The 27,465-nt window shown below is 34.3% G+C and overlaps 1 protein-coding gene across 3 annotated transcripts in view; it reads right to left on the bottom strand.

Moving 5' to 3' along the window:
* The window catches only part of CTNNA2 (catenin alpha 2), a 1,090,206-nt gene that overhangs the window by 37,581 nt on the left and 1,025,160 nt on the right, over positions 1–27,465 (bottom strand). For all 3 annotated transcript variants that reach the window (XM_054577629.1, XM_054577628.1, XM_054577630.1), the window contains 3 exons: positions 21,066–21,247; positions 4,193–4,298; positions 503–637 (listed from right to left, as the gene is read on the bottom strand). In XM_054577629.1, coding sequence (XP_054433604.1) covers positions 503–637; positions 4,193–4,298; positions 21,066–21,247 — 423 coding nt within the window. The remainder of the gene's footprint in view (positions 1–502; positions 638–4,192; positions 4,299–21,065; positions 21,248–27,465) is intronic.

The raw sequence follows: 27,465 nt of genomic DNA, 5'->3' as shown, positions 1-27,465 counted from the left end.
CAACCTGTATTAAGTTCAAACATTCTGGCGTTTAAGGGTTACTGGTAACCTAGTATGCATTGGAACCTGATGAATGAATTTCCATTGTTTTCATCATCTCTAACATGTGAACACAATCCACACGTAGAGAGGCTGGCTCCTGAACAGAGAATGAAAATTACTAGGACTAACAAAAGGATGTAGACTCACAATGAGTAAATATACAAAAGCCCCAAATAATTATAATAGTCACAGCTTGGCAATGAACTTCCAGACTATGAAATTAGTTTCCTTGTGAAGAATGGAGATTTTACAAGGCTAGTATAAACACTGGGTAATTGGAAAATCAAATTGCTCTTTGTGAGTTATTGTGAGGTCTGGAATAATGGTGATAACATTTATTTTTAAACTACCTCCCTATGAATCACTGCATTTTGGTGGTTTTAACAGTACTGTTGCCAAGAATTCTTGCCTTGAAGTACAACAGTGGAAACTGAATTGTGAAGCCCAAGTTCCAGCTTACCCCTGATACAATGAGCTCTCCTCCCAGATTCTGTACTTCTGCCTTCACCTTGCTGCAGATATTAAGCTGATGGCAATACAAGGCAATTCGTTGAAGGTAGGCTAATAAATCCTGCTTACATGCCGAATCAGGACACTATAAAACATTTTAAAAAGTGATCTCAGTTAGTAAGTACTCTTCAGTTTCTAAGACTTGCTATATAAAAGCTGTGAGAAGAAAAGTCTTCAATATCATATACCTTAATTATATCCATTTAACTTTTTTCTATAGCATTTTAGGAAGGCCACAGCCAATAGTTCAGAATAGTTAGCTCTACTTTAATAAAATTCTATTAAAAGAATATTGAAGGTCTTCCAGAAAGTCTTATTGGGATTTCTGTACATTTTTATAAGTATTTCACCAGTTTTCTTTAAAACTGTTGAGAAAACTAAATACTTTACAGGGTTTTTTTTTCCTCCTAGTAGCTTATTCAATGTTCACTATGTGCAAAGTTAATACAGACAACCAAATCAACACATGCTAGGAGGAAATCCCTCTATGTGGCAATCTCTCTGCCATAGGACAGGGTTGAGTTTTAGTTCAATTAGTTGGAGGGAAAATCACTGTCTCCTTTGGCTTTCTAACAAATATACCATTCACTAAAGAAAGTCTATTACACTTTTGGATTTTCATATTCATCAAAATTTAAGCAACATGATAAACTTCCTTCAAACAAAAGACTGAGAAAAATCATGACCACTGTAAGAGAAACAGATGTTAGAAAGAGAATGAAATTTGATGTGTATCGAAATAAACTTGTAAGAATAACAGCAGACCCAGGACTCTGAATGTGCTAGAGTCAACTGTGACCAGGGGTTTTGAATTCTCTTTATGACCAAAATGGTGGATGTCCATCAAACACACTGAGCTTAGATGAATACTTCCACAGACATTGATCTGGCTCCCTAAATCATTTCTGAGGCTTCAATGCCAATGGCTAACCAGTTACTGAAATACATTTCTACTACTATCAAAAGTTCAGCTCAAGATTCCCCAGGCCATTACATTGTTCTGGCTCAATTTGGTGGAACTTACAAAAAATATATAATCACCAGATCCTTGATGAAACACTAGAAGAAATAAATACCTACAGACCAAAATGAAGTATCTTATTTACATTATGAATATGAGGGAAAGACTCCAGCTGCTTTCTTCAAGCTCAAGAAAAGGAATTTTTTTCATTAATACTGTAAAGCCAATGGTTTTGACATAACCATTCATTTAATAAGTGACAAAGAGGTCTATTTTATACATAACACTTACAACTGTGGCATTTTTTTCTCAGTAACTGCACTTATCAAGAAAGAATCCCACAGAGACTGTTTTTAGCTTTCTACAAGTGCTTAATACTGTAATATTTATCCTACTCCAGGGACCGATATACTGAGAGGAATTAACTTTAAAATGATATCTCCCTGGAGGACTGAAAAGTCTTTCAATACAAAAACCTTGCAGCTAATTAAACTGGAAGTTCTATCTCAATGGAACAGTAATTAAAAATGCAACAGTCCGTAAAAAGTGTATATTGAGTGCATATCTCAAATCTTCATAAAAATATTTTCAGGCAAATAATAGGCAACCAATCCACTCCTCAGTGATTCTCATTCTACTCTATTATTGAAGCTGAAGCACTTAAAACACAAATAAGGGCACAATGAAACAAGAAAAATAATTCTTACATCATGAAAATAGGAGCAGAATTTGGAGAGAAATGACCCATTTGGACAAAATATTAGAAACAAATTGCAAGTTGCTTCACCATTGAGAATATTAAGAATATTAAGAATGCCATAAATAGAGTTATATTTACCTTCATCTGTTTATTCTAAAGTCATCATTAAATAACATTTTAATATTTTGTCACAACCTCAAAAGATATCTAGAATCCTGGAATTTGTGTGTGTGTTTTCCAGATATCAAAACTGTTTTGGGCTATGCTTCAACTTGCAAAATTGTTGAAAACAAGTCCAAAGTGCAAAATCAAAAACAAGAATTTCAGTAAAAAATATTGAACTGAATTAGCCTAAACATATTAAGTAATAGTTTTAGCCATGGAGATTCAGAATACAATGGAAAAGCTAACCAAACTTCATCCACTTTCACTCCCTGGAAGAAGTCCGTCCTAACAAAACTCTTTTCAGAACCACCCACTAAATCTCTGCTCACTCTACTCATCCCAATCCCTCCCAACATTTGCAGGGGAAAAAATGTGGCATCCTTTCCTGGTTAGTACATTTTTGTTTCTTTGTATGCATGCATATTTTCAAGTAAATTCATTGTTTCTCCTCTCGTTTAAATGAACTTTCTGGGACACCTATAGAACTCTGGAAAGAATCTCCACCTATGCTGCAAACTTCAGGAAGCCTGGCAGTGATATTGTCCTCAAATTAGCAATTTAGTAACAGTTTGGTCCTCAAACCCTACAGATTTTGGGGGGGGCGGGGAAGGTTCAAATCATGGTAATACTTAATGAATTATCTTTACTAGTAAATGTTCCTCAAAAATTCAAAAACGAAGACAAAACATTCTCTAAGAAATTAAGAAATGTATTCTTAAATACACATTTTATATATATAATTATACAATTAAAATGAGGTAATATATTGTCATATTTTAACTATACTTTTAATAGTTTAATAATGTATTTTCCTTAAACTATTCTAGATTCTGGGATGTTGAAGGTTTTATTTAGAGGACCTGCCTAATATTAAGGAATGAGGGAAAAAAACTATAATAATCAACCCCAAAATAATAGAAGCCTAGGGCCACCCTTGAAGAAGGAAGAAATCTCATCTCTTTGAATGTCTCCAGAGAGTTTCATTGTGTTGTAGTCTAGTAAGCAAATCCATGCTTATACCGTCACCATGTAAATAATAGTTTATATATTTATATTTCAGAATCTTATATTTTAAGACATTTTCCTTTTTAAATGGTTCAAACTATAAACCACAAGTTGCTTAAAGAAATAAGGATCAGTTATCTGGAAAAGTCTATTGCCTCACATACCCTTACAAAAAATGAAACATTATTGCAACAAGACATATTTACAGCAAGATATTAGAGTTCCAGTTCAGGCCAAATAAAATATGAAGTATGGAAAGGAAATCGACTCAAACATTCAAGGTGAGCTTAAAAAGCATTTTAATCTGTATCTTAGTTCGGTCTGAAAACAGAAAAGATACTCTAAGAATATTTCATTTATTTCTGATGCCTCTGAGTCTGGATGAAAATGCAGCTGAAATCTGGAGGTTCTTGATTATGGGGATTAATCCCATTTATACTAGAGCATAAAGCATCATGAATTATGGACAGCATCATTACAGTGAGATCAACATTAACTAACAAGTTATACTTTTTTTGCCTCCCCATTCAGTGTGTTTGAACTTCTGAATGAGGACGGCTCTCTCGGGATATGTGTCTCCTAGTAGTGAGTGGTCTTCTTTCTCAAGGAATTTCAGTCATGGGCCTTAAGAGACCCCCCTGAATTGAATCCACCTCCTGCATCAGCTCAGTCTCAGCAGAGTTAGAGGCCAGTTTACAAAATCTCATTGATTCTCTACAATTCATTTTTCAGAGGTGTTTTATAGGGTATATAAAGTCCATGACAGAACCAAGTGCTAATTAATGATTCCACTGTCCCTCTCATTTTACCTGATCAGCCACAGCACGGGCTAATTTGTCCATTCGAGATCCTGCTTCAGCAATTTTCTTGGCGGCATTAATGACATCAGATGTATTTTTCAATGGCCCTTTACCTCTGAAACAACATATACAACATAATTAAAAATCTATTTTATGAACAGAAACAGACAAACCAATCATATTGTCTGTCCAGGACTCTGATTTTGTATTTGGCTCTGGTCATATTAGAAGAATTTTAAAAGTTTCCTTGATCCATTTCAATTTCCACGTTAATGATCCACTTTACTTTCTCCTGTTTTGATGTGTATGTTCACATTTAATTCTTTACACTAATTTACACATTTTAAACAGTGTTCCATTAAAAAGAGTGATAACCACAAGGTAATGGGACTTCAATATTGAAATACTTAACATGTGCCTATATTGTTATAAGCACTATCTCATATAACAACCCTAGTAGGAATCATCATTCTCATTTTAGAAAAGAGAAAAACAGACTAAAAATCATGAACTCCTCCAAGTTCATACAAGTCATAAGTGACAAATCCTAAATTTAAATGAGAGTCTAGCTAAAATAACTGCCCTTGCATTGCATTCATACCACATTCAACCCTACTACAGTTTTAAGTTCACTGCGGCACTTTGAGAAGCAATTGTCTCTTGTCTGTAATGGGAAATTCTGCTTGGCCAGAATTTCAGAATCCTCTGCAGCTCATATTCTCTCACAGGTTCTGGTACTGATTTATGAGGGAACAGACAAAACATTGTGTGACAGTAGATGTCTTTATGCTTCCAAACTGTGGTGCCAGTATTTTCACATTTGGTTTTCAATTAGGTGAACTGTTTAATATTACATGTCTTTTAAATATTTATTATAAAGGAAAACTATGCTGCATCAGAAATCTTTAAACAAAATATGGCATATAACTTGTCCTTATCTTTTCTTGGAAGATAAATAATAGTTTAAATACATTTATCCTTTTTTTTTAAGCATTGCTACTTAGCCTGGTCTCTCTAGGTGAATCTAAAAAATCAATACAGTTTTTTAAGCCTACAAAATTACATTCTTACAGTTAGAAATGTGATGAAATGTAGACAAAAACTGCTTAGAAATGATTTATTTAGAACACATAAGGTCATATTGAGTGAGCAATGATTGCCACTGTTAGATAATAATGTGGAAGATAATAAAATGGAAGGTTTAAAATGGCTTCAGAAAATTAATGTAAATGAAGGACATTTTGTTCACTTTCCCTCCTAATTTCTGTTCTGCAAATTCTTTTTTCATTAGTAGCTAAAATTAAAATATACTGTGTTCATGTCAAAGCTTAAATACACATGTAGGGAAATCCAAAACTTAAGATAATTTATTTTCCTATGACAACATTAACTCTTCCACAAAGGACATTGATTTTATTTTCAGTTGCTGTTTAGATATTTAAATATGGACAGGGACTTCACATGTAAATTTTATGTAATATGAATAAGTTAAAGATTCTGTGATGCCCTGGCTGGTGTGGCTCAGTGGATTGAGTGCTGGTCAGCAAAGCAAAGGGTTGCTGGTTCGATTCCCAGTCAGGGCAGATGCCTCAGTTATGGGCCAGGTCCCCAGTAGAGGGCATGCAAGAGGCAACCACATATTGATGTTTCTCTCCCTCTCTTTCTCCCTCCTTTCCCCTCTCTCTAAAAATATATAAATAAAATATTTAAAAAGAAAGATTCTGTGATAATCTGGCTTCCTTTCTCTAACACTGCTTTTTTTATTTATCTCTAAATAAACTTTTCCATATTTTTGTTTTACATTTTTAAAGAGAATTTTAGATGCAGAATCTGTTAATGTTTAATAATATTCTTGTTATTATATATTTCTATGTAACTTTCAGACCTAAGAAGATCTCTTTATTTTGCAGTTTTACTCTGACACATTTGTTGTTACTTTTTTCCTTCATCTTAACCCATTCACAAAGAGCTACACTCTGCTTGATTTTTTTCATTACTAACAATCATGTGTGTTTGTTTACTTCAAGAATTTCCAAGGATTTGGGGGAAATCTGAGAAAGCTTATATGATAACTTTCAATAGTTGATTGATTCCAATAAAATGTACTAAGTTTGTAAAGAATATTTATAGAGAACTGAATTTTCTAGAGGCTCAGGCTCCCATCTCATAGCCAAAATGATGATTTGAAGCATGTCTACTGTGATTACACCAGAGAATACAGTTCATAGACTCACTAGTAGATTGTTATTGAACTTTAGGGTTCATGATGTAGACTCAGTCCAAATTACAAGAGTTGCAAGTTGGTAATAAGGGTGTATTTCACAAAACTAGAGAGCTAAATAAAAGTTTTGAGAAGATTAAATAATTCCTCTTTTTCTACTTGAGGAAACTGAAATACAAGGAAGAAACTAAGTGATGATCCCAAGATGACAATGCAGAGAGATTGATACTCAAAGACAGAATTAGGACTGGAACTTCTGCATTCTGAATCACAGTTTAACACTCTTTTTTGAAAGACATATATATCATTCTTATGAGAAAAGCTAAAGTAGTGATTTCAGACAAAAGCAGATAGCTTTAACTACAGATATTAACATGCAAGAAATAATGAAAACCGTAATATCTCACTCAAAATTTCAAAAGAACAGGAAGAAACTAAAACAATTTCAAAAAGGGATAAATGATTCAAAATAATAAAACAATGGAAATAAAGAATCTAAAACTAGTTCAAAAAAGAAAGCAAAATTGATGTAGAAAATATATTGTTATTAGGAAAAATAGAAGAAAGATATTCAAATGTAAAAAAGGTAAGAGTGAAATAACTTTAGAAAATAGAAAAAAGTATAATAAAAGTATTTTTCTTAAATACATATAAATAAATTTGAGACCTGGATAAAAGAACTTTCTAGGAATATATAATTTACCAACACTGACCAGAAAAAAAGATGAAAAATCTAGAGTCTGATTTCCATGGAAGAAATAAATAAGACTGTCAGAAAGAAAACTGATCCAAAAAAATCCAGATGGTTTCTCAGAGGAATTCACTAAACTTTAAAAAAGATGACAAGCTCAATGCTATTTAAACTTTTCTAGAATATACAGAAGCAAGAAAGAATTCAAAAATATTCATTAAATAATATAATACTTATCAGAAGCAGCTAATATAACCTATTTATTTAAGAATTCTTATTTATGTAATAAAATGATTTTTTAATTGAAGAAAAGGGAAAAAAGAAAAAGCAAAGGAAGAAGTAGCATTTGAGTGGTGAAATAGATCTGTACCTGCTCATGAGAGCTGATGGTTAAATTTTCAGGAATATGGTGCGTCAGTTGTCATACTGGTAGCTTGAAATCTGCCAAGATGGAAGTATTTATTCCATGGAAATCAGCATTTGCTACATAAGTGAGGGCTTTATTTCCCTAGAAAATCAGCACACCATTCCAACAGTCAAGGTAGTAGTCACACCCAGTTGAAAGGAAGGGTGTTGTGATCTGGAAGATACATGTGCGGGGCTCCTGGGGCTGGGCGATGGTTATCCAGGTTATATTGTACTGCTATTTAAGTAGCATATTTATTTCGTGTGCTTTTCTTTGGGTATATATTTCATAATTTAAATAATATTTATACACTTACTTTTTGTTAATCTGATGGATATAAAAATTTTCAGTTCTCCTGTGATGACAGGTGGCCAAGTCGCTTTTTATTATTTATTGATAATTATTATTAAACATTCATATGTCCTTTTTCCTGAGATTTTTTCTAAATTTTTAAGTCATGTTTATTACAGTTGTATCAATTTTTTCCCCTTTGCCCCCCTCCACCCATCTCACCCCCACCCCCGCTCCCACAGTCAATTCCCACTCTGCTGTCCATGTCCATGGGTCACTCATACATATTCTTCGTCTAGTCCCTTCCCCTTCATGTGACCATTGCCCTCTTTCCCCATCCCCTCTGGTAACTTTCAGTCTGCTCCATGTTTCCCTGCCTGTGGTTTATTTTGTTCGTTAGTTTATTTTGTTGAATAGAGTCCACTTATAGGTGAGATCACATGGTATTTTTATTTCATCAACTGGCTTATTTCACTTAGCATAATATTCTCCAGTTCCATCCATGTTGCCACAAAAGGTAGGAGTTCCATCTTTCTCCTTTCTTTCTTTCTTTCTTTTATTCTTTCTGTCTTAATGCAGATTGATTTTATTTATTTTTAAATGTCAAAGTCAATTATAAAATATTAAAAAATTTAAAACCACTTATAAAGTCTCAGCAATTAAACCAACATGACACCAGCACAGAAATAATCAAGTAGGTCAATGAAATATAATGAGCATTCTAGAAACAAATGTGTATTTCCAACAATGTAATATATGATTAAATTGATACTTCAAATCAATGGGGAAAATAAGGCTTATTCAACAAATAAGGTTCATGGACCACTATTACTTGAAATAAAACAAATATATAGCTCTATTTCACACATTACACAAGAAATATTCAGGTGAGTTAAAAATCAATATGTAGAATCTAAGGAGTTTTAGGAGAAAATACAAACTAATGTTTTTCTTACCCTGAAGTAAAATATTCAAACCCAGAAGCTATAAAGTAAATTATTGATAATATGACTATATTAAAAATTTAAAACTATATAGTAATATACATATAAAAAAAGGAGAAGTAATAGAATGGGAAAGTATTTGCCATACATCTTAAAAAAGGGTTAATAGTTGCTTTTTTCTGGGGCAGGGAGGGTGTAAATAAATTCTACAAACCTTTAATCAATAAATGGATAGAGATTACCAAAAAGTCATTTAAAGCTTTTTTTAAAACAATAGAAATAGGCAAGAAATATATAAAAGTAGGTTTAGTTTCAACTAATAGTAAAGGAACAATTAAAATAACACATCATTGTCACACTTAGATTAATATGTATTAAAAATCTTGGTAATATCAAGTATTGGCAACCGTGAAAGGAACTGGGTATTCATAGACTCTTTTTCTTCATCTTAAAGCAGTCCCTTTAGCATATTTTGCAATGCTTATTTGGTGGAGGTGTATTCTTTTAGTCTTCTTTTGTCTGAGAAACTCCCCCTTCCATTTAAATTGAGAGCCTTGCTGGGTAGAGCAGTCTTGTTTGCAGGCCTTTGCTTTTCATGACTTGGAATATTTCTGGCCACTCTCTTCTGACTTGCAATGTTTCTGTTGAGAGGTCAGTTGCTAGCCATATCAGGGCTCCCTTATATGTTATTACCTGTTTCTCCCTTTCTTCCTTTAGGATTCTTTGTTTTTTGATATTTGCCATTTTAATGATGATGTGTCTTGGAGTGGGCCTCATTGGGTTCTTCTTAAATGGGATCCTCTGTGCTTCCTGGACTTGTGTGACTTCTTATCTCCTCAGATGAGGGAAGTTTTCCATTATTACTTTTTCCAAGAGGTTCTCTATCCCTTCCTCCTCCTCTTCTCCTTCTGATAGCGCTATTATACTGATATTTTTACGTTTCAGGTTGAAACGTAAAAATTTCCCTAAATGCCTCTTCATTCTTTTTGAGTCTTTTTCATTTTCTTGCTCTTTCTGGGAGCTTTTTTCTATTTTGTCCTCTAGCTCACAAATTTGATCCTCTATGCCATCTAGCCTGGTTTTGATTCCTTCTACTGTGTTCTTCAATTCAGAAATTGTATTTTTCATTTCCTCTTGTCTCTTATTGATTGTTTCTATGTCCTTTTTCATGCTGATATAGTTTGCAGTAAGTTCCTCGTAGTTTCCCTGTAGTTTTTTGTAGTTCTCTGTAGTTCTCTCTGAGCTCACTGAGCTCATTGAGCTTCCTTAGAACCGTTGTTTGAAACGCAGTATCAGAGAGTTTACTTGTCTCTCTTTCATTTAATCTTCTTTGTGGGGATTCCTCCTTTCCCTTTGAGTCGAGGGTATTTCTTAGTCTTCCCATTATTTGTGAGACTCTTCTTTTTTGCCTCTGCTTCTTAAATTGATCTGTCTTGATTTCCTGACTTTGTGGTGTGAACTTCTATGGTAGGAGAACGCTGTTTTTTTTTTTCTTTATGGATCTGCCTCTGGTGATGTCAGATGTTTTTCCTGTCTGACCCAAGGCAGTCTGTTCGAGACTTCCAGGAATCTACTGTCTGTGGCCATCTCCTTCAGCTGTTAATCTAGTCACTCTGCACTCAGCAGGCAGCTTAGACAGCTCAGGGCGGGATAGAATAACTCCTGAGGGTGGGGCTATTGGGTCCTCTGACACTGCTGCTGCTCTGGGGGAGTAGTCTCTGCTAATCAAGATGGCTGCTGCTGCATGGGGGATGAGTCAGCACTGAGATCCTGCCAGCTACTCTCTCAGTTCTCTCCCCAAAATCTCCTTCTCCAGTCTCTCCTCAGGTGTCTCTAGGCCACTCTGCCCCTGCCTTTGCCGGAGACCAGGGTAAGTGGCAGTTAGATTGCGCTAAAGCTGATTCTTCTGTCTCTGAGGTTATAAGGCTCCTCTCTCGCTATTGTTCAGTTGTTTATTCCAGGTGATTTCTCCACAATTAAGTTGTAATTCCAGATTAGTCCTGGGAGAAGGTCAGTGTGACTTCTACTCACTCCTCTACCATCTTGATTCCAAGCTTTCCTGAGTTTTTAATCATGCAAGTCTTTAACATGATTTTCTGCTGATTCATTTGTTTTTACCTAAATTGCTTATTTTTTAGGTATTTTGAATTCTAACCTTTTGTTAGTTGCTCATGTTGCAAATTACTTCTAACAGTTTTAGCCTGTATGCTTACTTTTATTAAATGTTTTAATCCTCACCCAAGAATATATTTACTGATTTTAGATAAAGAGGAAAGGAGTGGAGAGAGGGAAGAAGAGAGTGAGAGAGAGATGAGAGAAACATCGATCAGTTGCCTTCTGTATACATACAGACCGGGGATGGTACAAAACCTAGTTATATGCCCTGACAAGGTATCAAACTCACAACCTTTGGTGTATGGGACAATGCTCCAAACAACTGAGCTACTTGGCCAGGGCTTATTATACTATTTAAAAAATATAAATTTTAATTTTATTGTGGTCAAATCTATCAATCATTTCTACTAGAGTTTATGCTTTTCACATATCTTTTAAGAAGTTTTTCCTTACTGGAGGTGTTAGCTAATGCTATAGTGGTAATAATAATTTATATATCTATATAGGTATAGATATATAAAACACATCAAACTTACACAATATTATGTCAATATAGCTATAAAAAAGAAAAAGTCCATCCTTGCACCAAGATCATAAAAATATTCTCCCATTTTATTGTAAAATGTAAAAGTTTCACTTTCATATTTCTATATTAAATCCATCTGCAGTTTGTTTTTGTATATAAGGTGAGACAGTAACCACAACTCTTTATTTTTCCATAAAATTAACCATTGTCCCTGAACCATTTATTGAAAAATGAATTCTTTCTTTCAGAGTCTTTTTTATGTTTAAATTTTGTATCTTTTATTTTTAAATTCTTCATGAGTAAATGTGTTACTTTGAGAATGTAAATATAAACCCACACATATGGTCAATTAATTTATGACAAAGCACCCAAGAATATCCGATGGGGAAATGATAGTCTCTTCAATAAATGGCATTAGAAAAACTGGGCAGCCACATGCAATACATTGAAACCAGTATTTTACACCATACATAAATATAAACTCACAATTTACAATAGCCAAGTGTTGGAAGCAACCTAAATGCCCATCAGTAGATGATTGGATCAAAAAGTTACGGTACATATACCGAATGGAATACTATGCAGCAGAAAGAAAAAAAGAACTACTAAACTTCACGACAGCATGGATGGAACTGGAGAGCATTATGCTAAGTGAAATAAGCCAGAGGGCGAAAGACAAATACTATATGATCTCACCTATAAGTGGAACCTAACCAACAATACAAAGATGCAAGGAAAATAAGACCAGCAACACTGAAAGGAAAAGAAATCAACAGAGACAAGAGGGAAGGAGGCGGGGGGTGGGGAAAAGGAAGGGAAGGGGAAAGTCAAGGAACATATAGCAAGGACTCATGGACAAAACCAAAGGGGAAGAGCTGAGGGAGGGAAGGAAGGAGGGGGCAAGGGAAAGTAGTGGGGGGTAGGCAGAGACAAATGTATTTGAAAAAATAAATTAAAATTAAATTAAAAAAAAAGACTTGAACATTATGGCCTGAAATTATAAAATCCCTAGAAGAAAGTATAGGCAGCCAAGCTCCTTGGCACTGGTCTTCGTCAATACTTTTTGGGATTGACACCCATAGCAAAGGCAACAAAAGCAAAAATAAACAAGTGAGATGACATGAAACTAAAAAGCTTCTGCATGGCAAAGAATACTGTCAATAAAATTAAAAGACAACCTATGGAACAGGAGGAAATATTTGCAATATATATTTGATAGGGGGTTAATATCCAAAATATATGTTACAATTCAATAGTGAAAAATAGATAAACCATTTTAAAAATGGGCAAATGAATTTAATAGATAGTTTTCCAAAGAAGACATACAGATATACACACATGTCAACAGGTACATGAAAAGATGCTCAACATCACTAATCATCAGGAAAATGAACATCAAAATCACAGTGAGTTATTACCTTATACCTGTTAGAATGACTATTATCAAAAAGACAAATAACAAGTGTTGGCAAGGATATGGAAAAAAGGGTCCCCTAATGTTAGTGAGACTGTAAGTTGATGCAGCCACTACAGAAGACAGTATGGAAGTTCCTCAAAAAATTAAAAATAGAACTATCATAAAATCAGCAATTCCACTTCTGGGTATTTATCTGAAGAAAATGAAGACATTTACTCAAAAATGTATCTGCACCCCCATGTTCACTGCTACATTATTTACAATAACCAAGTTAGAGAAACAAATGCCCATCAATGAATAAATGGATAAAGAAAATATGGTATACACACACATACACAATGGACTAATATACAACCAGAAAAGTGTGATTTGCCATTTGTAACAATATGGATAAACCCTGAGGGCATAATGCTAAGCAAAATTAGTCAGACAGAGAAACACCAACTACCCACCCCACCAAAAAAAAGAAAAGCAACCCTGAGCTTCTGGATACAGAGAGCAGACTGATGGTGATCTGAGATGAGGGGTGTTGGTGAAATGAGAGAAGAGAGTCAAAAAGTAAAAACTCCCAGGCATAAATAAGTCATGAGGATGTAATATTTAAACACTGCTAAGAGAGTAGATTTTAAATTTTTTCATCACAAGAATAAATTTTTATATTTTGTATGGTGATGGATGTTAACTAGACTTATTATAGTAATTATACTATATACAAATATTGGATAAAAATAAAATCTAAATGTGAAAACAGAGTATTATAATAACATAAAAAGTAACACAAGGAAAATTGTTGACTGCCAAATAGAATATTCTAGACATTCATTTGTATTTAAAACCATACATATCCATTCTTTACCTAATAACATTGAATTCAGAAAATTCTTTAAATCATCTCAAAAATCTTAAATATCTAGTGTACGATTCTGAGCATCATGTTAGAGGCTTCTAAGAAAGTTTTCAGACCCAGACTTCTTTGAGTATGGAATTAGCGACATGACCCACTTTCCCCACATGTGAACAGAAGAGAGAAAAGGGATAGAAAAAAATAGCCGTGTCATTTTGTCTGGTGGAGATCAAAACTGCTCATTTCCTTCTGCTTATGTGTCAGGTTGTGTAGCTGTCCTCAACTAGTAGTTGAGTTATAACTGGAGTAATAGCCAATATCTTTAAAAGAGAAGACCCTGAATTCAGCTTATGACAAGTATTTTCTTTTAATGTTATTGTGCAGGTTAGGAATAAATTTTAAAACCCCTTTACATCAGAGAATCTACCACAGTGCTGTCCAAGAGAATTTTTGTAATGATGGACATGTCCTATAATTTTGCACTGCCCAATTTAGTGTCCCCTAGTCACATGTGACTCTATAGAACATTTAAAATGTGGCTTTTGTGAATGAGAAACTCAATGTAATTTTGTTCATTTTTTTTCTATTTTTAACTTTATATTTTGAACTATTTACATAGTCTCAGGAATTTGCCAAGATATATATAGAGATGTGCTAAGCGCAATTAATACAGCCTCCCCCAGTGTTAATATCTTGCATAACTTAGTACAATAACAAAATCAAGAAACTAACACTGGTATATTACATAGAAATTATTCAGATTTGAGCATTTATGCATGTACTTTTGTGTATGTGTGTGTAAGTTATAGGCAATTACATCACATGTGTAACATCATGTCACTACTGCCACAATTGAGGCATGGAATACAAGGTACTCTTGTATTAGTTTTATATCATTCACTCCATTCCTAGTGGCAGTCATCCCTAGATGGTCCCTAGATGATAATCACTAATTTGTTCTCCATCTCTATAATTCTTTTTTATTTCAAGAATGTTATATCAATAGAATCATACAGTAGGCACCGACACAGATATTTTTCACTCAGCAGAGTTTCCTTTAGATTCACAAGTTGCTGCAACTACTTATTGCTAAGTAGTATTCTATTAGATAGCTACACCATAGTTAGTTTAACAATTTGCCCAAAATAAAGGACACTTGGATAATTTCCAGTTTTAGACTATTAAAAATAAACCTAGTATAAATATTTGTGTACAGTTTTTCTGGTGAATGAAAATTCTCCAGAATTTCTGGTTTTAAAAGAAACTATCAGCTTTGCAATTTTATTTCCTCTTAAATGAAATTTAAAAAATCTGGAGCTAGGATTATACTCAATTGGTGAAAGACTGAAAGCTTCTCTTCTAAGATCAGGAAGAAGACAAAAGTGTCACTTTGCTACTTTTATCCGACATACTCCTGGAAGTCATAAGCAGAAAAATTAAGAGAAAAAAATAAAAAGCATCTATATTAAAAAGGAAGAAGTAAATGATCTTTGTTTACAGACATGATCTTAGATGTAGAAACCCTAAGCTTTCTACAAAAAAAAAATTAGAATAAATTTAGCAATTATAGAATACAAAATCAACACACAAAATATCAGTTGCATTTCTATACACAAACAAGAATTATCTAAAGGTAAATTTAAAAAGCAATCTAATTTGTAATCACATGAAAAAGTAAAATATTTAGCAATAAACTTAACCAAAGAGGCAAAAGACATGTACACAAAAAAAAAACTACAAAATATTGATGAAATAAATGCACAAATATATGTAAAGATACCCAATGTACATAGATTAGAAGACATAATATTGTTAATATGTCAACACGATCCAAAGCAAGAAAGATAATCCTTATTGAAATCCCAGTATGTTTTTTGCTAAAATAAAGAGATCTGTCCTAAAATTTATTTGGATTCTCAAGTCATCCCAAAAAGCCAAAATAATATTGGAAAAGAACATAGTTAGGGCCCTCACACTTCTTGATTTCAAGACGTACTATAAAGCTACAGTAATCAAAACAGTGTAGTAATGGCTTTAAGACAGACATATAAACCAACATAACAAAATAGAGAGACCAGAAATAAACCCTTGTGCACATGGTAAAATTATTTTCAACAATAGTCAACAGGAAAAGGACAATGGTTTCAAAAACGATGTTGGGATACCTAGATACCCACATGCAAAAGAATGAAGTGGGACCCTTATCTTATACCACATACAAATTTTAATTTGAAATGCATACAGGGTCTTAATATAAGAACTATAAAACTATAAACTCTAAGCTATAAAAATCTTTCAAGAAAATGTAGGGGAAAACTTTATGACATTAGATTTGGCAATGATGTCTTAGATGTGACACTAAAAGCAAAGACAAAAAAAAGAAAAAGATAAATCTATCAAATTTAAAAAAAAAATCTATGCATCAAAAAACACAACAGTAAAAAAAGCCAACCCACAGAACTGGAGAAAAGATTTGCAAATCATATACCTGACAAGGAGTTAATATCTAGAATATATAAATGCTCCTACAATTCAACACTAAAACTTAATCAACCTCATTACAAAATAAGCAAAGGACTTGAATAGACAATTTTCTGAAGAAGATATACAATGGCTAATCAACATAGGAAAAGATGTGTAATTTCAATAATCTTTAGGGAAATCCAAATCAAAACTACAATGAAATACCATCTCACAGATATTAAGATATAGATGGCTACTATAAAAACAAACATAAATTTAAAAAATATAAAACATAGAAAGTGTTGGTGAGGGTGTAAACAAGTTGGAAACTTTGTGCGCTATTGATGGGAATGTGAAATGGTGCAACTACTATGTAAAACAGTACAATGATTCCTCAAAAACTTAAATGTGCAATTACCATATGATCCAGCAATTTCACTTCTGGATATATATCCCAAAGTATTGAAAGCAAAATCTTAAAGACATATTTGTACACCCATGCCCAGCACAGCATTATTCACAATAGCCTGAAGATAGAATCAATCCATGTGTCCAATGAGGGATTAATGGATAAACAAAATATGATAGATACATACAATATTATTTAGCCTTAAAAAGGAATGAAAGTGGCACAAACTATAACATAGCTTAAATTTGAGAACATTTTGCAATAAACCAGTCACAAAAATACAAAGACTGTATGTTTGCACTTACATGAGATACTTAGAGTGTTGATTCACAGAAATGGAAAGGACAATGGTCATTTCCAGGGGTTGAGTGGAGAGGAGAATAGGGAGTTAACATTCAATAGTACAGTGATTATGTTGGGGAAGATTAAATTTTCTAGGGACAGATGGTTGCACAGCAATGTGAAGGTATATAATGCCACAAAACCATATACTTAAACATGGTTAAATTAGTAAATTTAATTATACACATATTTTTACATGATGAAAAAACAATTAAATACACATGGCTAGTGGTTACTCTGTTGGACAGAGGAGGTCTAAATGAGCCACAGCCATCTGAATAATGTGAAGTGGCACAGAAATAAGAAACAAATGACCAACAGAAAAACTATCTATCTATCATCTTCTACCTATCATTAAGATATATATAAAACAGGCCCATAAAAGACAAGAGCAGAAATTTGAGCCTTCTTGGCAGTGGAAGACAATGCTGATAAAGAGAATGGCTCCACTGGCTGTAGCTCCATCTCAAAATGATGGTTTTCATGCTTTATGTTTCCCTACCTTTGTGTTTCATGTTGTTTTGACTTACATATGTAAATTAGACCAGATTCTCTATTTTGGGTGTTTTAAAAGGTATTTTGAGAAATCCTGTGACCTTAAAGATAGAAGCCATCATATTGTCCTTCTGGAACATGTTTTTTTTTGTTTTGATGGAGTGAACATCAAGCCATAGATTTGGGTATACTATATAGATTTAGGTAACAATTTGTGTAACTTCTCTTTTGGTTATAGGTGATACTTATACAAGGGTCAATATTTAGAAGCCTTCCTGTGAAATAGTAAATTTAAAAAAGAGAGAGATTGAGTCATGGAAAACTATTACTATATCATTGCTATCTACCATTGACCAACAATTCATATTTATTTCATTAAATGGTAATAGGTGTTAACACAAAAAATCAATGTATGAGTACATTCTGAATTCACGTACTCAATACTCAGAATTCTTAAATTTGAAATTAATCAAAATTAAAAACATTTATTTGCTATAGATTTCCCCAAACATCTAACCTGTCAATATATAATGTTACTTTCCAATAATAAGATATAGTATGTAGGAACTGTATTTGCAAATGCATGGAATCATAGAAACCTCTTTTAAGAACCAGGTTCCCTAAAACATGCTTAGGAAATATCACTTTCACCAATCACCTGAAGCACTATGAAGACAACACAGTAGAAGAGTTGAATGAACCTAGGGATTAATGAGGAGTCAGGCGTGACTGTAGGACCATGAGTTAAACTATTTTTTAAGAAAGTAACATTAATATCATGGCCTTAAAGTTGAAGTATAAATTGTACAAAATTGATAAAGAATTCTAAAGATCAATAAATGTAGACCTTAGATAGAAAGTCAATATTTTTATTTCATTCATGAAAAGAGGAGGTAATAAAAGTTTTGTTACAAAGGGAGACGGACAGTTCCCTTTAATAAACAGATATGGTGTGGCATGAACAGAGAAGAATAAAGAATTGACACTGAAAGACCAGTTAAGTGAACCTAGGCTGAGGTACTGAGTGTCTGAGCTGAGGCAGGAATGGAGTTTGAGCAGAGTGGGGTGATTATATTATTTTCAGTCTTATACTCAGGATTTTACAGTTAGATGTACCCTAAAATTATTTTCTTAGCCTGAACCCTATTCCTTTCATGATCAGAATTTATGCTTAATCACAAAAGAAAGCTTGCTTTGTATCCTGTTATGCAATTAAACTAGGGATTCTCTCCAGAGCTACTGCTGTCTCCACCCTCTTCTTATTGGACAATAACTCTGGCATATGCTACTTCTTTCTAAAAATGATATAAGTATGGATTCACCTCATGCATTACAGTGCTTCTGCCATAAGCTAGAAGTTGAGAATTGAACAGGAAAAAGACAGGAGGCATAATCGGTTTTACCCTCCATGAAGAAGTTATTACACAAATAATGAGGCAGAACCTCTCCAATTTTAATAATAATGGAGTGGATATCACTGAGATTACTGAGTCAAATTAATAAATCAGCTACTGATACGAACAAAATAACAAGTTACTAAATGCAAGGGTATTTCTTGCATCCAAATGCCCTTTAAATATATGATTTCAGAAGAGTAGTCAAGTTTTAATTCCTTTAAGACAAAAGTACATAGAAGTTATTAGAGGTATAGAGCTGAAATTACTCCTCCTTGAAGCGGAAAATACAAGGGCAATAAAGGTAATGCATATGATCAAATGCAGTGAACTTGGGTAGAGGCCGCAAAAAAGTCTCAAGTCAGCTACCTCTTTGTTAAGGAAGAAGCTGTGCAGATGAAGGCAGCAACAAAATCTTGTTTCAAGTGTTCTGTTTCCAATTCACACTGTCTTCTTTTCTCTGGTCATTAATTACTGTTCTCCTCCCTTTGCCCTCACAAATGGGCACAAAACCGCTCATCAAGCAGGGGGAGAAATGATCACCAGTAGCATTCTAGACATTCCATTATTCAAGTCAGCGTAAAATGACTACATAAAATCCCTAGGAAATTGAAGTGGCCTTCTTTTCACTTTTAGAACTATACTTTGACTAATAAAAAGTCTGTCTTATTTAACATCTAACAAGACCTTCTCAAATATCTCTTCCTTGAGCACAGTTATATATAATGTAGAACATTATAACTGGCAACATGAGTAGATTCATTATTCACTTTAATGAGAATATTTGTTCAAGTGATGTTATTAATGGATTGCATAATATCCATCAGATAAAGTACTAGTACAATCTTGAAAGCAAGCAAATTAAGTCATCATAGGCCTTAAAAAGCAATGACTGAGGCTGCCATGATAGTATGATTTGTAGAAAATTAAGGCTAAAATAATAGCTCAGGCTGTTTTTTCTACTATTACTATTGTGTGTATGTAATGACTTTGTGAAGCTGACAAAGACTAAATTTACAAATTTGAACTTCTAATGAATACAGTGACATTTAAAAGTCTCAAAGGTCACCTGAATAACAGTAAAATCATTCCGCTAAAGTCAAAATCAATTCTAAAATATTTGGAGAATGGGCCAAGTAATGTTATTAGTACATATTGGCCAGAGGCAAAGGTCAAAGGGTATGGAGGATGAGGTAGAAATGTTCCATATTTTATTATAACCTATAATCAATTGCAGCCTTTTCTTATTAGAAGAATTCAGCAATCATTACAAAATTGTCACCCCCAAGGTGATGTTTTGACATTGCCATATATATTAAATAGTTTTGATAACAAATATCATGTGGAATCATTAAAATATCTTTGCTTACATGTGTCTATGTGTGCCTGTGTTCCCAGGGAAAAAAAATCTACAGTATAATAATAGCTTACAATCTATGGCAGCATAATTTACAAATGTATTACCTCTTTGGATTTTAAACTTATCTATGAAGTTTATAATAAATGGATTATTTCCCCATTTTACAAATAAAGACAAGAGACTGGTCTAAAATTATTTGGGATTTGGACTAAAAATCGAGGGACCTTTTCATTGAGCTTTGCTTTGCCTTAGTTTGACCTTTGTGTGGTAGGAAGGACAGAAATGTCACCTCCCATTAAAGAGGAGACTAACAATACAATGGCAGTAACAGCAATGACCTGGATGAGGGAAAGGCTCCTGACAAAATTCTGACTGGTCTCTTGATATTTTAAAAGCATTGCTCAGAGCAAAAAGGAATAAAACATACATAATTTTTAATTAACCTGTCAAAATTATGAAATCAGTTTGTTGAACCTGATTCTTTGAACGTGAGTAAAAATGAGCTGAAGTTAATGCTAGAGAATGATCTAGCATTAAAACATATTACATGTATATATGTACACTTACACAAAAGCATAAACATATTTTTCCCAAGAGGATATTAACAAATCATTCACCTTATCTTCAGAATATTTAGGTACCTTGCAAAATAGCACAGACCAAAAAAATAAGTCAGCCAATCCCCAGGGGTTTTATTTAAAGACTGACTTAAAATAGATAATTAAAACAATAATAATTACAAAAATTATTATTTTTTCTTTTAATAGGTTTTCCCTAACAAAGAAAAACCTATTTGCTAAGAATTAGGTTCAGATCATTTTGACTTACACATGTAAATTTTATAATATCCTTTCCCAGCTTTTATGTAATATTTTAATTCTTCAGCACGCTTTCACAAGCTAACATACACTGCGATGCTTCTGGGTTTAATGAGAAAATCTTCAACTCTGTCTCTGGGCCTCACCTTGTGAAGTCTGTCATTTCCATCATGATCATACACATCTGCTTGGCCAGCACAATTATATCATTGCCGCTGTCATCCCATTTGGCCACTTCAGCATCCAGCTTGCTTTTCTCTTGGTGGAATATTTCCACCTGCTCAGCTATTTTTGCCTTCTCCTCCTGTGGTAGTTGCGCCATGATGGCCTGTGTGGGTTACAAAAAAGTGTGACTAATGGTGACAAAGGAAGTACAGATAGTAGGTTGACTCTGCCTTCAGATAATAGCAGAGCCAAACCTGACACGATTTATAGGCTGCCCCTCCATTCCGGAAGCTATGTTTCCTCCATCCTGGGCAAGGTAAAAGCAGTGACATCTGATAAGGTCCCCAAGTTCCCCATCCCCACTCCCACAAACAAAAAATATAGAGATCCAAAAGCACATGCACATTGACAGTAACAGAACTTCTCTGTCTCTTTGATGGCATATGTTTGTTCAAAAGAATCTATTCTTGACAATTTTTATATTTGGTCTCAGGAAACTTTCACCAGATGAAAGAATGCACCTCTTTCAACACCGAAATCTGTTCTGAGAAGGGAAAAAAGAAAACAGGCCTTCTGTCGCAAAGGAATTTTAAACACTATCCGAGCATCCAAGTGCAGTGGGGTGGGTAGACTTCCTGTGAGTGTTAGTGAAGGAATCTATGGTTAGATGTCAAACAAAAGTCCCCTACCTGGGGCATTTCAGGGATGGCACACCTATTCCCAGCCCTCTTCCACCACCACTATGAAAATCCTAGTATGACCAAGGCTCCGTATAGAGCCTATGAGTGTGTAGACAGAGATGTTGGAATAGGTTAAAATACAGGATTAGAAAGCAAAGGTTGATTTTCAATAGTCTATCAGTAAGGGAATGTAAGAAAGGAAGAACTACATTCAATTCTCATTTCTCATGGAACCTTTTTTTTGCAAATTTACCTACTCTCTAAAATTTATTTACAACTCCAAATCAATACTTGCCCAGAGCTGGTGAAAAAAAAATGAGGCACCCAAAGTGCTTATTCCTAGATGAGGTTAAACAAGGTATTCTTTCTCTGCCTTCTTCTTTCACCACTCATCCTATAAACAAATATCCCTCCTGGGATATATTTAGTACCACATTTTTCACATCTCTGTACTTTTTGTTGGTGACTTTGCTGTCCAATGTGGCCCCCAAACATAGAGTTGGAATGCTGCGTAGTGTCCTGTGATACACCTTATAGAGAAAACACGTGCATTAGCTGTACTTCAATCAGACATGAGTTATAGTGCTCTTGGCCATGTGGGTTCAAAATAAGTGAATCAAAATGATAAAATAAGATATCTAAACATAAAAAGTCATTAAACAAGATTATACAGGTTAGATTGAAGAAAGTGTTGAGAATAGCAGCTCTCAGGAACCTAACCCTGTGTTACTCCTAGCAGCAATAATTCAACATTGCTAATTAAGTGTTTATGGTAACTATAGAACAAAAGTACTACAAATAAACACAATCATCTGTATTTGGCAAGCGCTGTTTATTAGCAGGCCCTCATCGAAATGTTTGATACCTTGGCGCATCCTCACAAAACTGGGCGCAACCTGCTTCACAGAAGGAGCAGATGAATAAGACTATCAGCCCTAGTATTCCCCTGGTTTTGGGACAAATATGTTCTCCAGAAGAGAGACCAAGAAATCATGAGAGACCTACAGCTTTTGCATGGAACAAGTAAAATAACAGGAACAATCGTTTCCTAAATTGTAAACTCTTCCCAATGTGAGTGAATTGTTTGACTGAGAGATAGCAGATGCTTAATAGAAATACCAGTGGATATAAGCTCGGAAAACTGGTCTCAGTCAGGCCCTGTCACTGCATTGAGTTAACACCTCATTGCTACTGGTCATATCTCTAGCATCTTCAGATATAACACAGGAACAATAAACAATTACCTCAAAGTGTTACGATTGACAGCAAATAAAATAAATGTGTTAATTGTTTTGTCTTACAGAAAGTGAAAGTAAGCATGTGTGAGATTATTGTTAACATTATCTAATCATCATTTCTGTATTAGTTTCCTTTCCATCTACCCCCATAACTTATTACTTAGTTACTATCAAAGGGAAGGATTGGGCCCAGAGTCTATGACTTTTTATAAATAAAAGATTGACATGAAACCCAGACATATATACTGGGTACCATGCTAAGAAGCTATGTAGGTAAAAAACTTAATCTATTTAGTAATCACTCTACAAAATTAATACTATTATTACCACTATTTTATTAATAACAATACCAAAAGCCAAAGAAATGAATTACATTCCCAATATTATACTACTAATAAGCTGTAGGAATAGGATTCAAACCCATCTCAGCTAAAGCCATCCGTAACCACTGTGCACAACTAAATCACCATGCATGGCGATACAGGTTTGACACTGCACAGTGGTCCTGGCTCAGTGAGACAAATATCACTGAAATCACTGTCCACCATGCTGAGCATCTTATAGATGGGGGTTCATCTGCCCAGAGTAAGATATGTCTTTGTCTTGTTCGTCTAAAGGTAACCTTGGACTAGCAGTTGCCTGGATGCTACATATTACAAATAGTCATGTTTACTAATGTCCATGCATGCATGGATGTGACTTTATATAAATAGTACATGTCTGATTGTGTACATAATCTATATGTATATGTGTGTATGTTTGTGTCTATATACAAATTACAATTCATATTTAAATAGCCAGACTGGAATAAATCCTATAGTTAATTATATTTTAAAACACTACATGTTGAAAAATTTTAAAGTACTTTTAAAAACTATTTAAAATGGTGTTTTATATACACAAAAGTCTGTCATAAGCTGGCATATGCTATATTGTACTGATGACAAGAAAGCTATTCCAATGCATTTGAGATAGATTAGGATTTGCAGAAGTTAATACATACTATACGCATTTTCCAGAAGCATTCCTGTCCAATGATTTAACACTGTCCTAGAGTAACTTGTCCTCCACACACAAAATTGATAATCATGTTTTACTTAGAACTCACAAGTCCTAACTAGCATCATGTAAAGCATTCCCTACATACTTTTCTGTAGAAAAATCTGAAAAGCTACCCAGCAGGCCTCCAGACTCTACATTTATCCCAAGGTAGAAAGCAACGGGCTTTTTGTTATCCCAAAAGATATTGAAGACTGTACACTTCTCCGTGAACTATATCAGTTGAGTTTCAACTGTGCAATTTAGCATTTGAATGTTAACTGCCTTGCTCTTCTAATTTTTACTAATGCCCTACCACCAATTTCTCTCTAAGCTTCCTTAAGGTAGGATGCCTCAACATCCTGTACAGAATAGAGGCTCAATAAATATCTTTTGATTGCCTAAACATTTTTCCATTTACCACATCAACATAGTTCAAGAAGAATTACCAGAACAGACAAACATTTTCTAAGGGCACAATTCTGAAGAAAAGCTGGCCCCTTCAAAGCAAATTTGCAAGGAAATGTTATTGTGATTCTAGGGGTGCTCAACCTGCAAACTACACTTAATATTATGTGACTTGGGTGCAGGTATTGTTATATAAGCTCCTGCATATGCAGCTATCAATGAGCTGAAGTCTTTTCCCAAATATTTTAAAAATGCTCTTGCTTTTAAAAAATTCATAATTGACCTTTTCTGAAACTGGAATTTAAAAAAAAAAGGTTATCTATAAACAGTAGATCACAAACTACAAAATTTGCAAGTTAATCAAATTAAAATTCAACATATGAGTTTTAATTAGGTCTTATCAATGTAACTCAGCAGTTTGAAATGTTAACACATTAAGGCCGTTCTAGCTAGGAAAAAAAATAATAAAGTCTGTTTACACTGAAATCAAACTGAATACAAAATAAATAACATGCAATTGCTCATTCCCTCAAACTAAGGGAACATGAGACAAATTATTTTCATGGCCAAGAGGAAAAGGAACAAATCAGCTTTTCTGTTTGTATGATGTGATCACCTAGGGCAGTCTGATGGCTTCTGCCACTTCTGTTCACAGCAGCCAAACACAGCTCTCCAGCTTGCTGATCTGGTTGATCTGGGAGCCCAAATTTGTGGCATCAGACGCCTGAATCCTCAAGGTAGCCAACCCCCTCATCCCAAGTCCCAGCCAACCATTTTTTTTTGTGATAAACTCTACTTATTAAATAAAAGGACAAATCACTGATCCAAGCCAACAACCACTCAGCTCAGAATCTTCTCTTCAATCTAAATCTCAAGAAGCTTTTCTTATAATTATTTTTACAATCTCAGAGAGAAAAATGACTTTTGAGGTCTATAGGCCTCCAACCTAACAAGTGTTGTTTTCTTTTTTTTTTAAATACATATACTTTTATTGTTGTTCAACTATACTTGTCCCCATTTTGCCCCCACCACTCTCCTCCTCCCCACCCACTCCACCTCCCACACTCAATCCTCTTCCTCTTCCCCCCTTTGGCTTTGTCCATGGGTCCTTTATACATGTTCCTTGACGACCCTTCCCTTTCTTTCCCCACATTACCCCTCTCCCCGCTCTCCTCTGGTTACTGTCAGTTTGTTCTTTATTTCCATATCTCTGGTTCTATTTTGCTCACTTGTTTGTTTTTGTTGATTAGGTCCCACTTATAGGTAAGATCATATGGTATTTGTCTTTCACCACCTGGATTATTCCACTTAGCATAATGCTCTCCAGGTCCATCCATGCTGTCACAAAGGGTAGGAGCTCCTTTCTTTCTTTCTTTCTTTCTGCTGCATAGTATTCCTTTGCATAAATGTACCACAGTTTTTTGATCCACTCACTTACTGATGGGCACTTAAGTTGCTTCCAGCACTTGGCTATTGTAAATTGTGCTGCTATGAATATTGGAGTTCTTTTGAATTGGTGTTTCAGTATTCTTAGGGTATAATACCTGCAATGGAATTGGTTTCCTAAATGCAGAGCAAGAGTCTAACATTAAGGCTACAAATAGATGAATATTTGGAAACAATGAGTAAAAGGGCTAGAATTCAATGCACTCATTTCTATTTACTTGGATTTAAAGCAGGATAATAACTATAAGTCGTTAAGGAGTGGGTCCTTTGACTTTTACCAGTCTCAGGCTGTGAAGTGAATTGGAAAATTAAAGTACTTGTCCCATTAATTCAAGTAAAAATTTTCATGCCTTCCTGAATTGTCCAGCTTTCAGGATAAACTGTTTGACCAACCTTCTAATGAATAATTCCCTCATGTTACAAGTGTCATCATCATCTCAATCAGCCTAACAGTATATGATATCCTGTGACGCATTTCATCATGCAGTTCTCTAAATGACATTACAAGATAAGATGCTGTATGTATAAGCAAAAAGATGAGGCATGAAGAGGTTAAGAAAGTAGCCTCTGAGTTACACAGTGTGGTCAGGCCCATATTAAAAATCAAGTCTGTGTGGTTCCAAATAATGCATTTTGTCACCAAAGTTAAATGCCCAAGAGTTGTGGCTGACCACTTTTAGCTATAACAACCTGTAAAAAAAGAGTTTGTAAGATGTAATTTCAAAGTCTGATCACTTGTATACTTCATTAGATCAGGGTACAGTCATTTTCACTCTTTCGCTCATTTGTTCTCTCACTCTCTCATTCTTTTACATAAAATGCTGTAGAGAGGCATCAGATAGGGACACATGAAGGGAATAAACACTCTAATTTCAGAATTTGAAAGCAATATTGGAGTGGGTTCTAAAAGCTTTTTTCCCACCTTAACCTCCTTGTAGATTGATTTAACACCAGAGAGAAATGCCAGAATGAGAACACAAAATAAGGCCATTACCAGGGAGAACTGGCTGCTGGAAAGAGCAACTGCCTTTGTCAAAAACAACTTCTGCCTCCTTTCAATTTTGACCAAGTTAACACACTTCTCTGGTCAAACATTCAACCACCTGTCGTCTCAGCAATTCAGCGCACCCTCTTATTTCCAACTTACAGTCTTAATTCTATGTCTCTGATTTGTCATCATGTAATTACAGGCTAAAGTAGGCTGACTCAACAACTAATGCTGTCTGCTGCAAGTTAATCACACAGACCACTTGATGGATCTCAAAGACAAATCAGCAAGTGCTATATTATAGCGACATATTTTCATAATATTCTGAACCATGTTCATAACTCACAATGAGAAATCCTTCAAAAAATACTATTATCTTTTCACCTATTGAGTGAAGAAATAACTGATGAGGTAGCTGGGTACCATCTGACTTTAGTTTCCACCCATAATGTACTTGATGAAATGAAAGTACAATGGGGCCTTGTTCTTCCTTGTAGAGAGTGAGACTAATTATGCTATTTTGACAAGATGGTGATTAGAACAGTTGTACGGTATGCCTTTGTCTTTGAGAAAACAAGTAAAT

This window comes from Pteronotus mesoamericanus, unplaced genomic scaffold (assembly GCF_021234165.1).
Source record: "Pteronotus mesoamericanus isolate MK-2021 breed Mesoamerican mustached bat unplaced genomic scaffold, CSHL_Meso_final contig_44, whole genome shotgun sequence".
NCBI lineage: Eukaryota > Metazoa > Chordata > Mammalia > Chiroptera > Mormoopidae > Pteronotus > Pteronotus mesoamericanus.
This window is presented reverse-complemented; position numbering and strand designations above follow the sequence as displayed.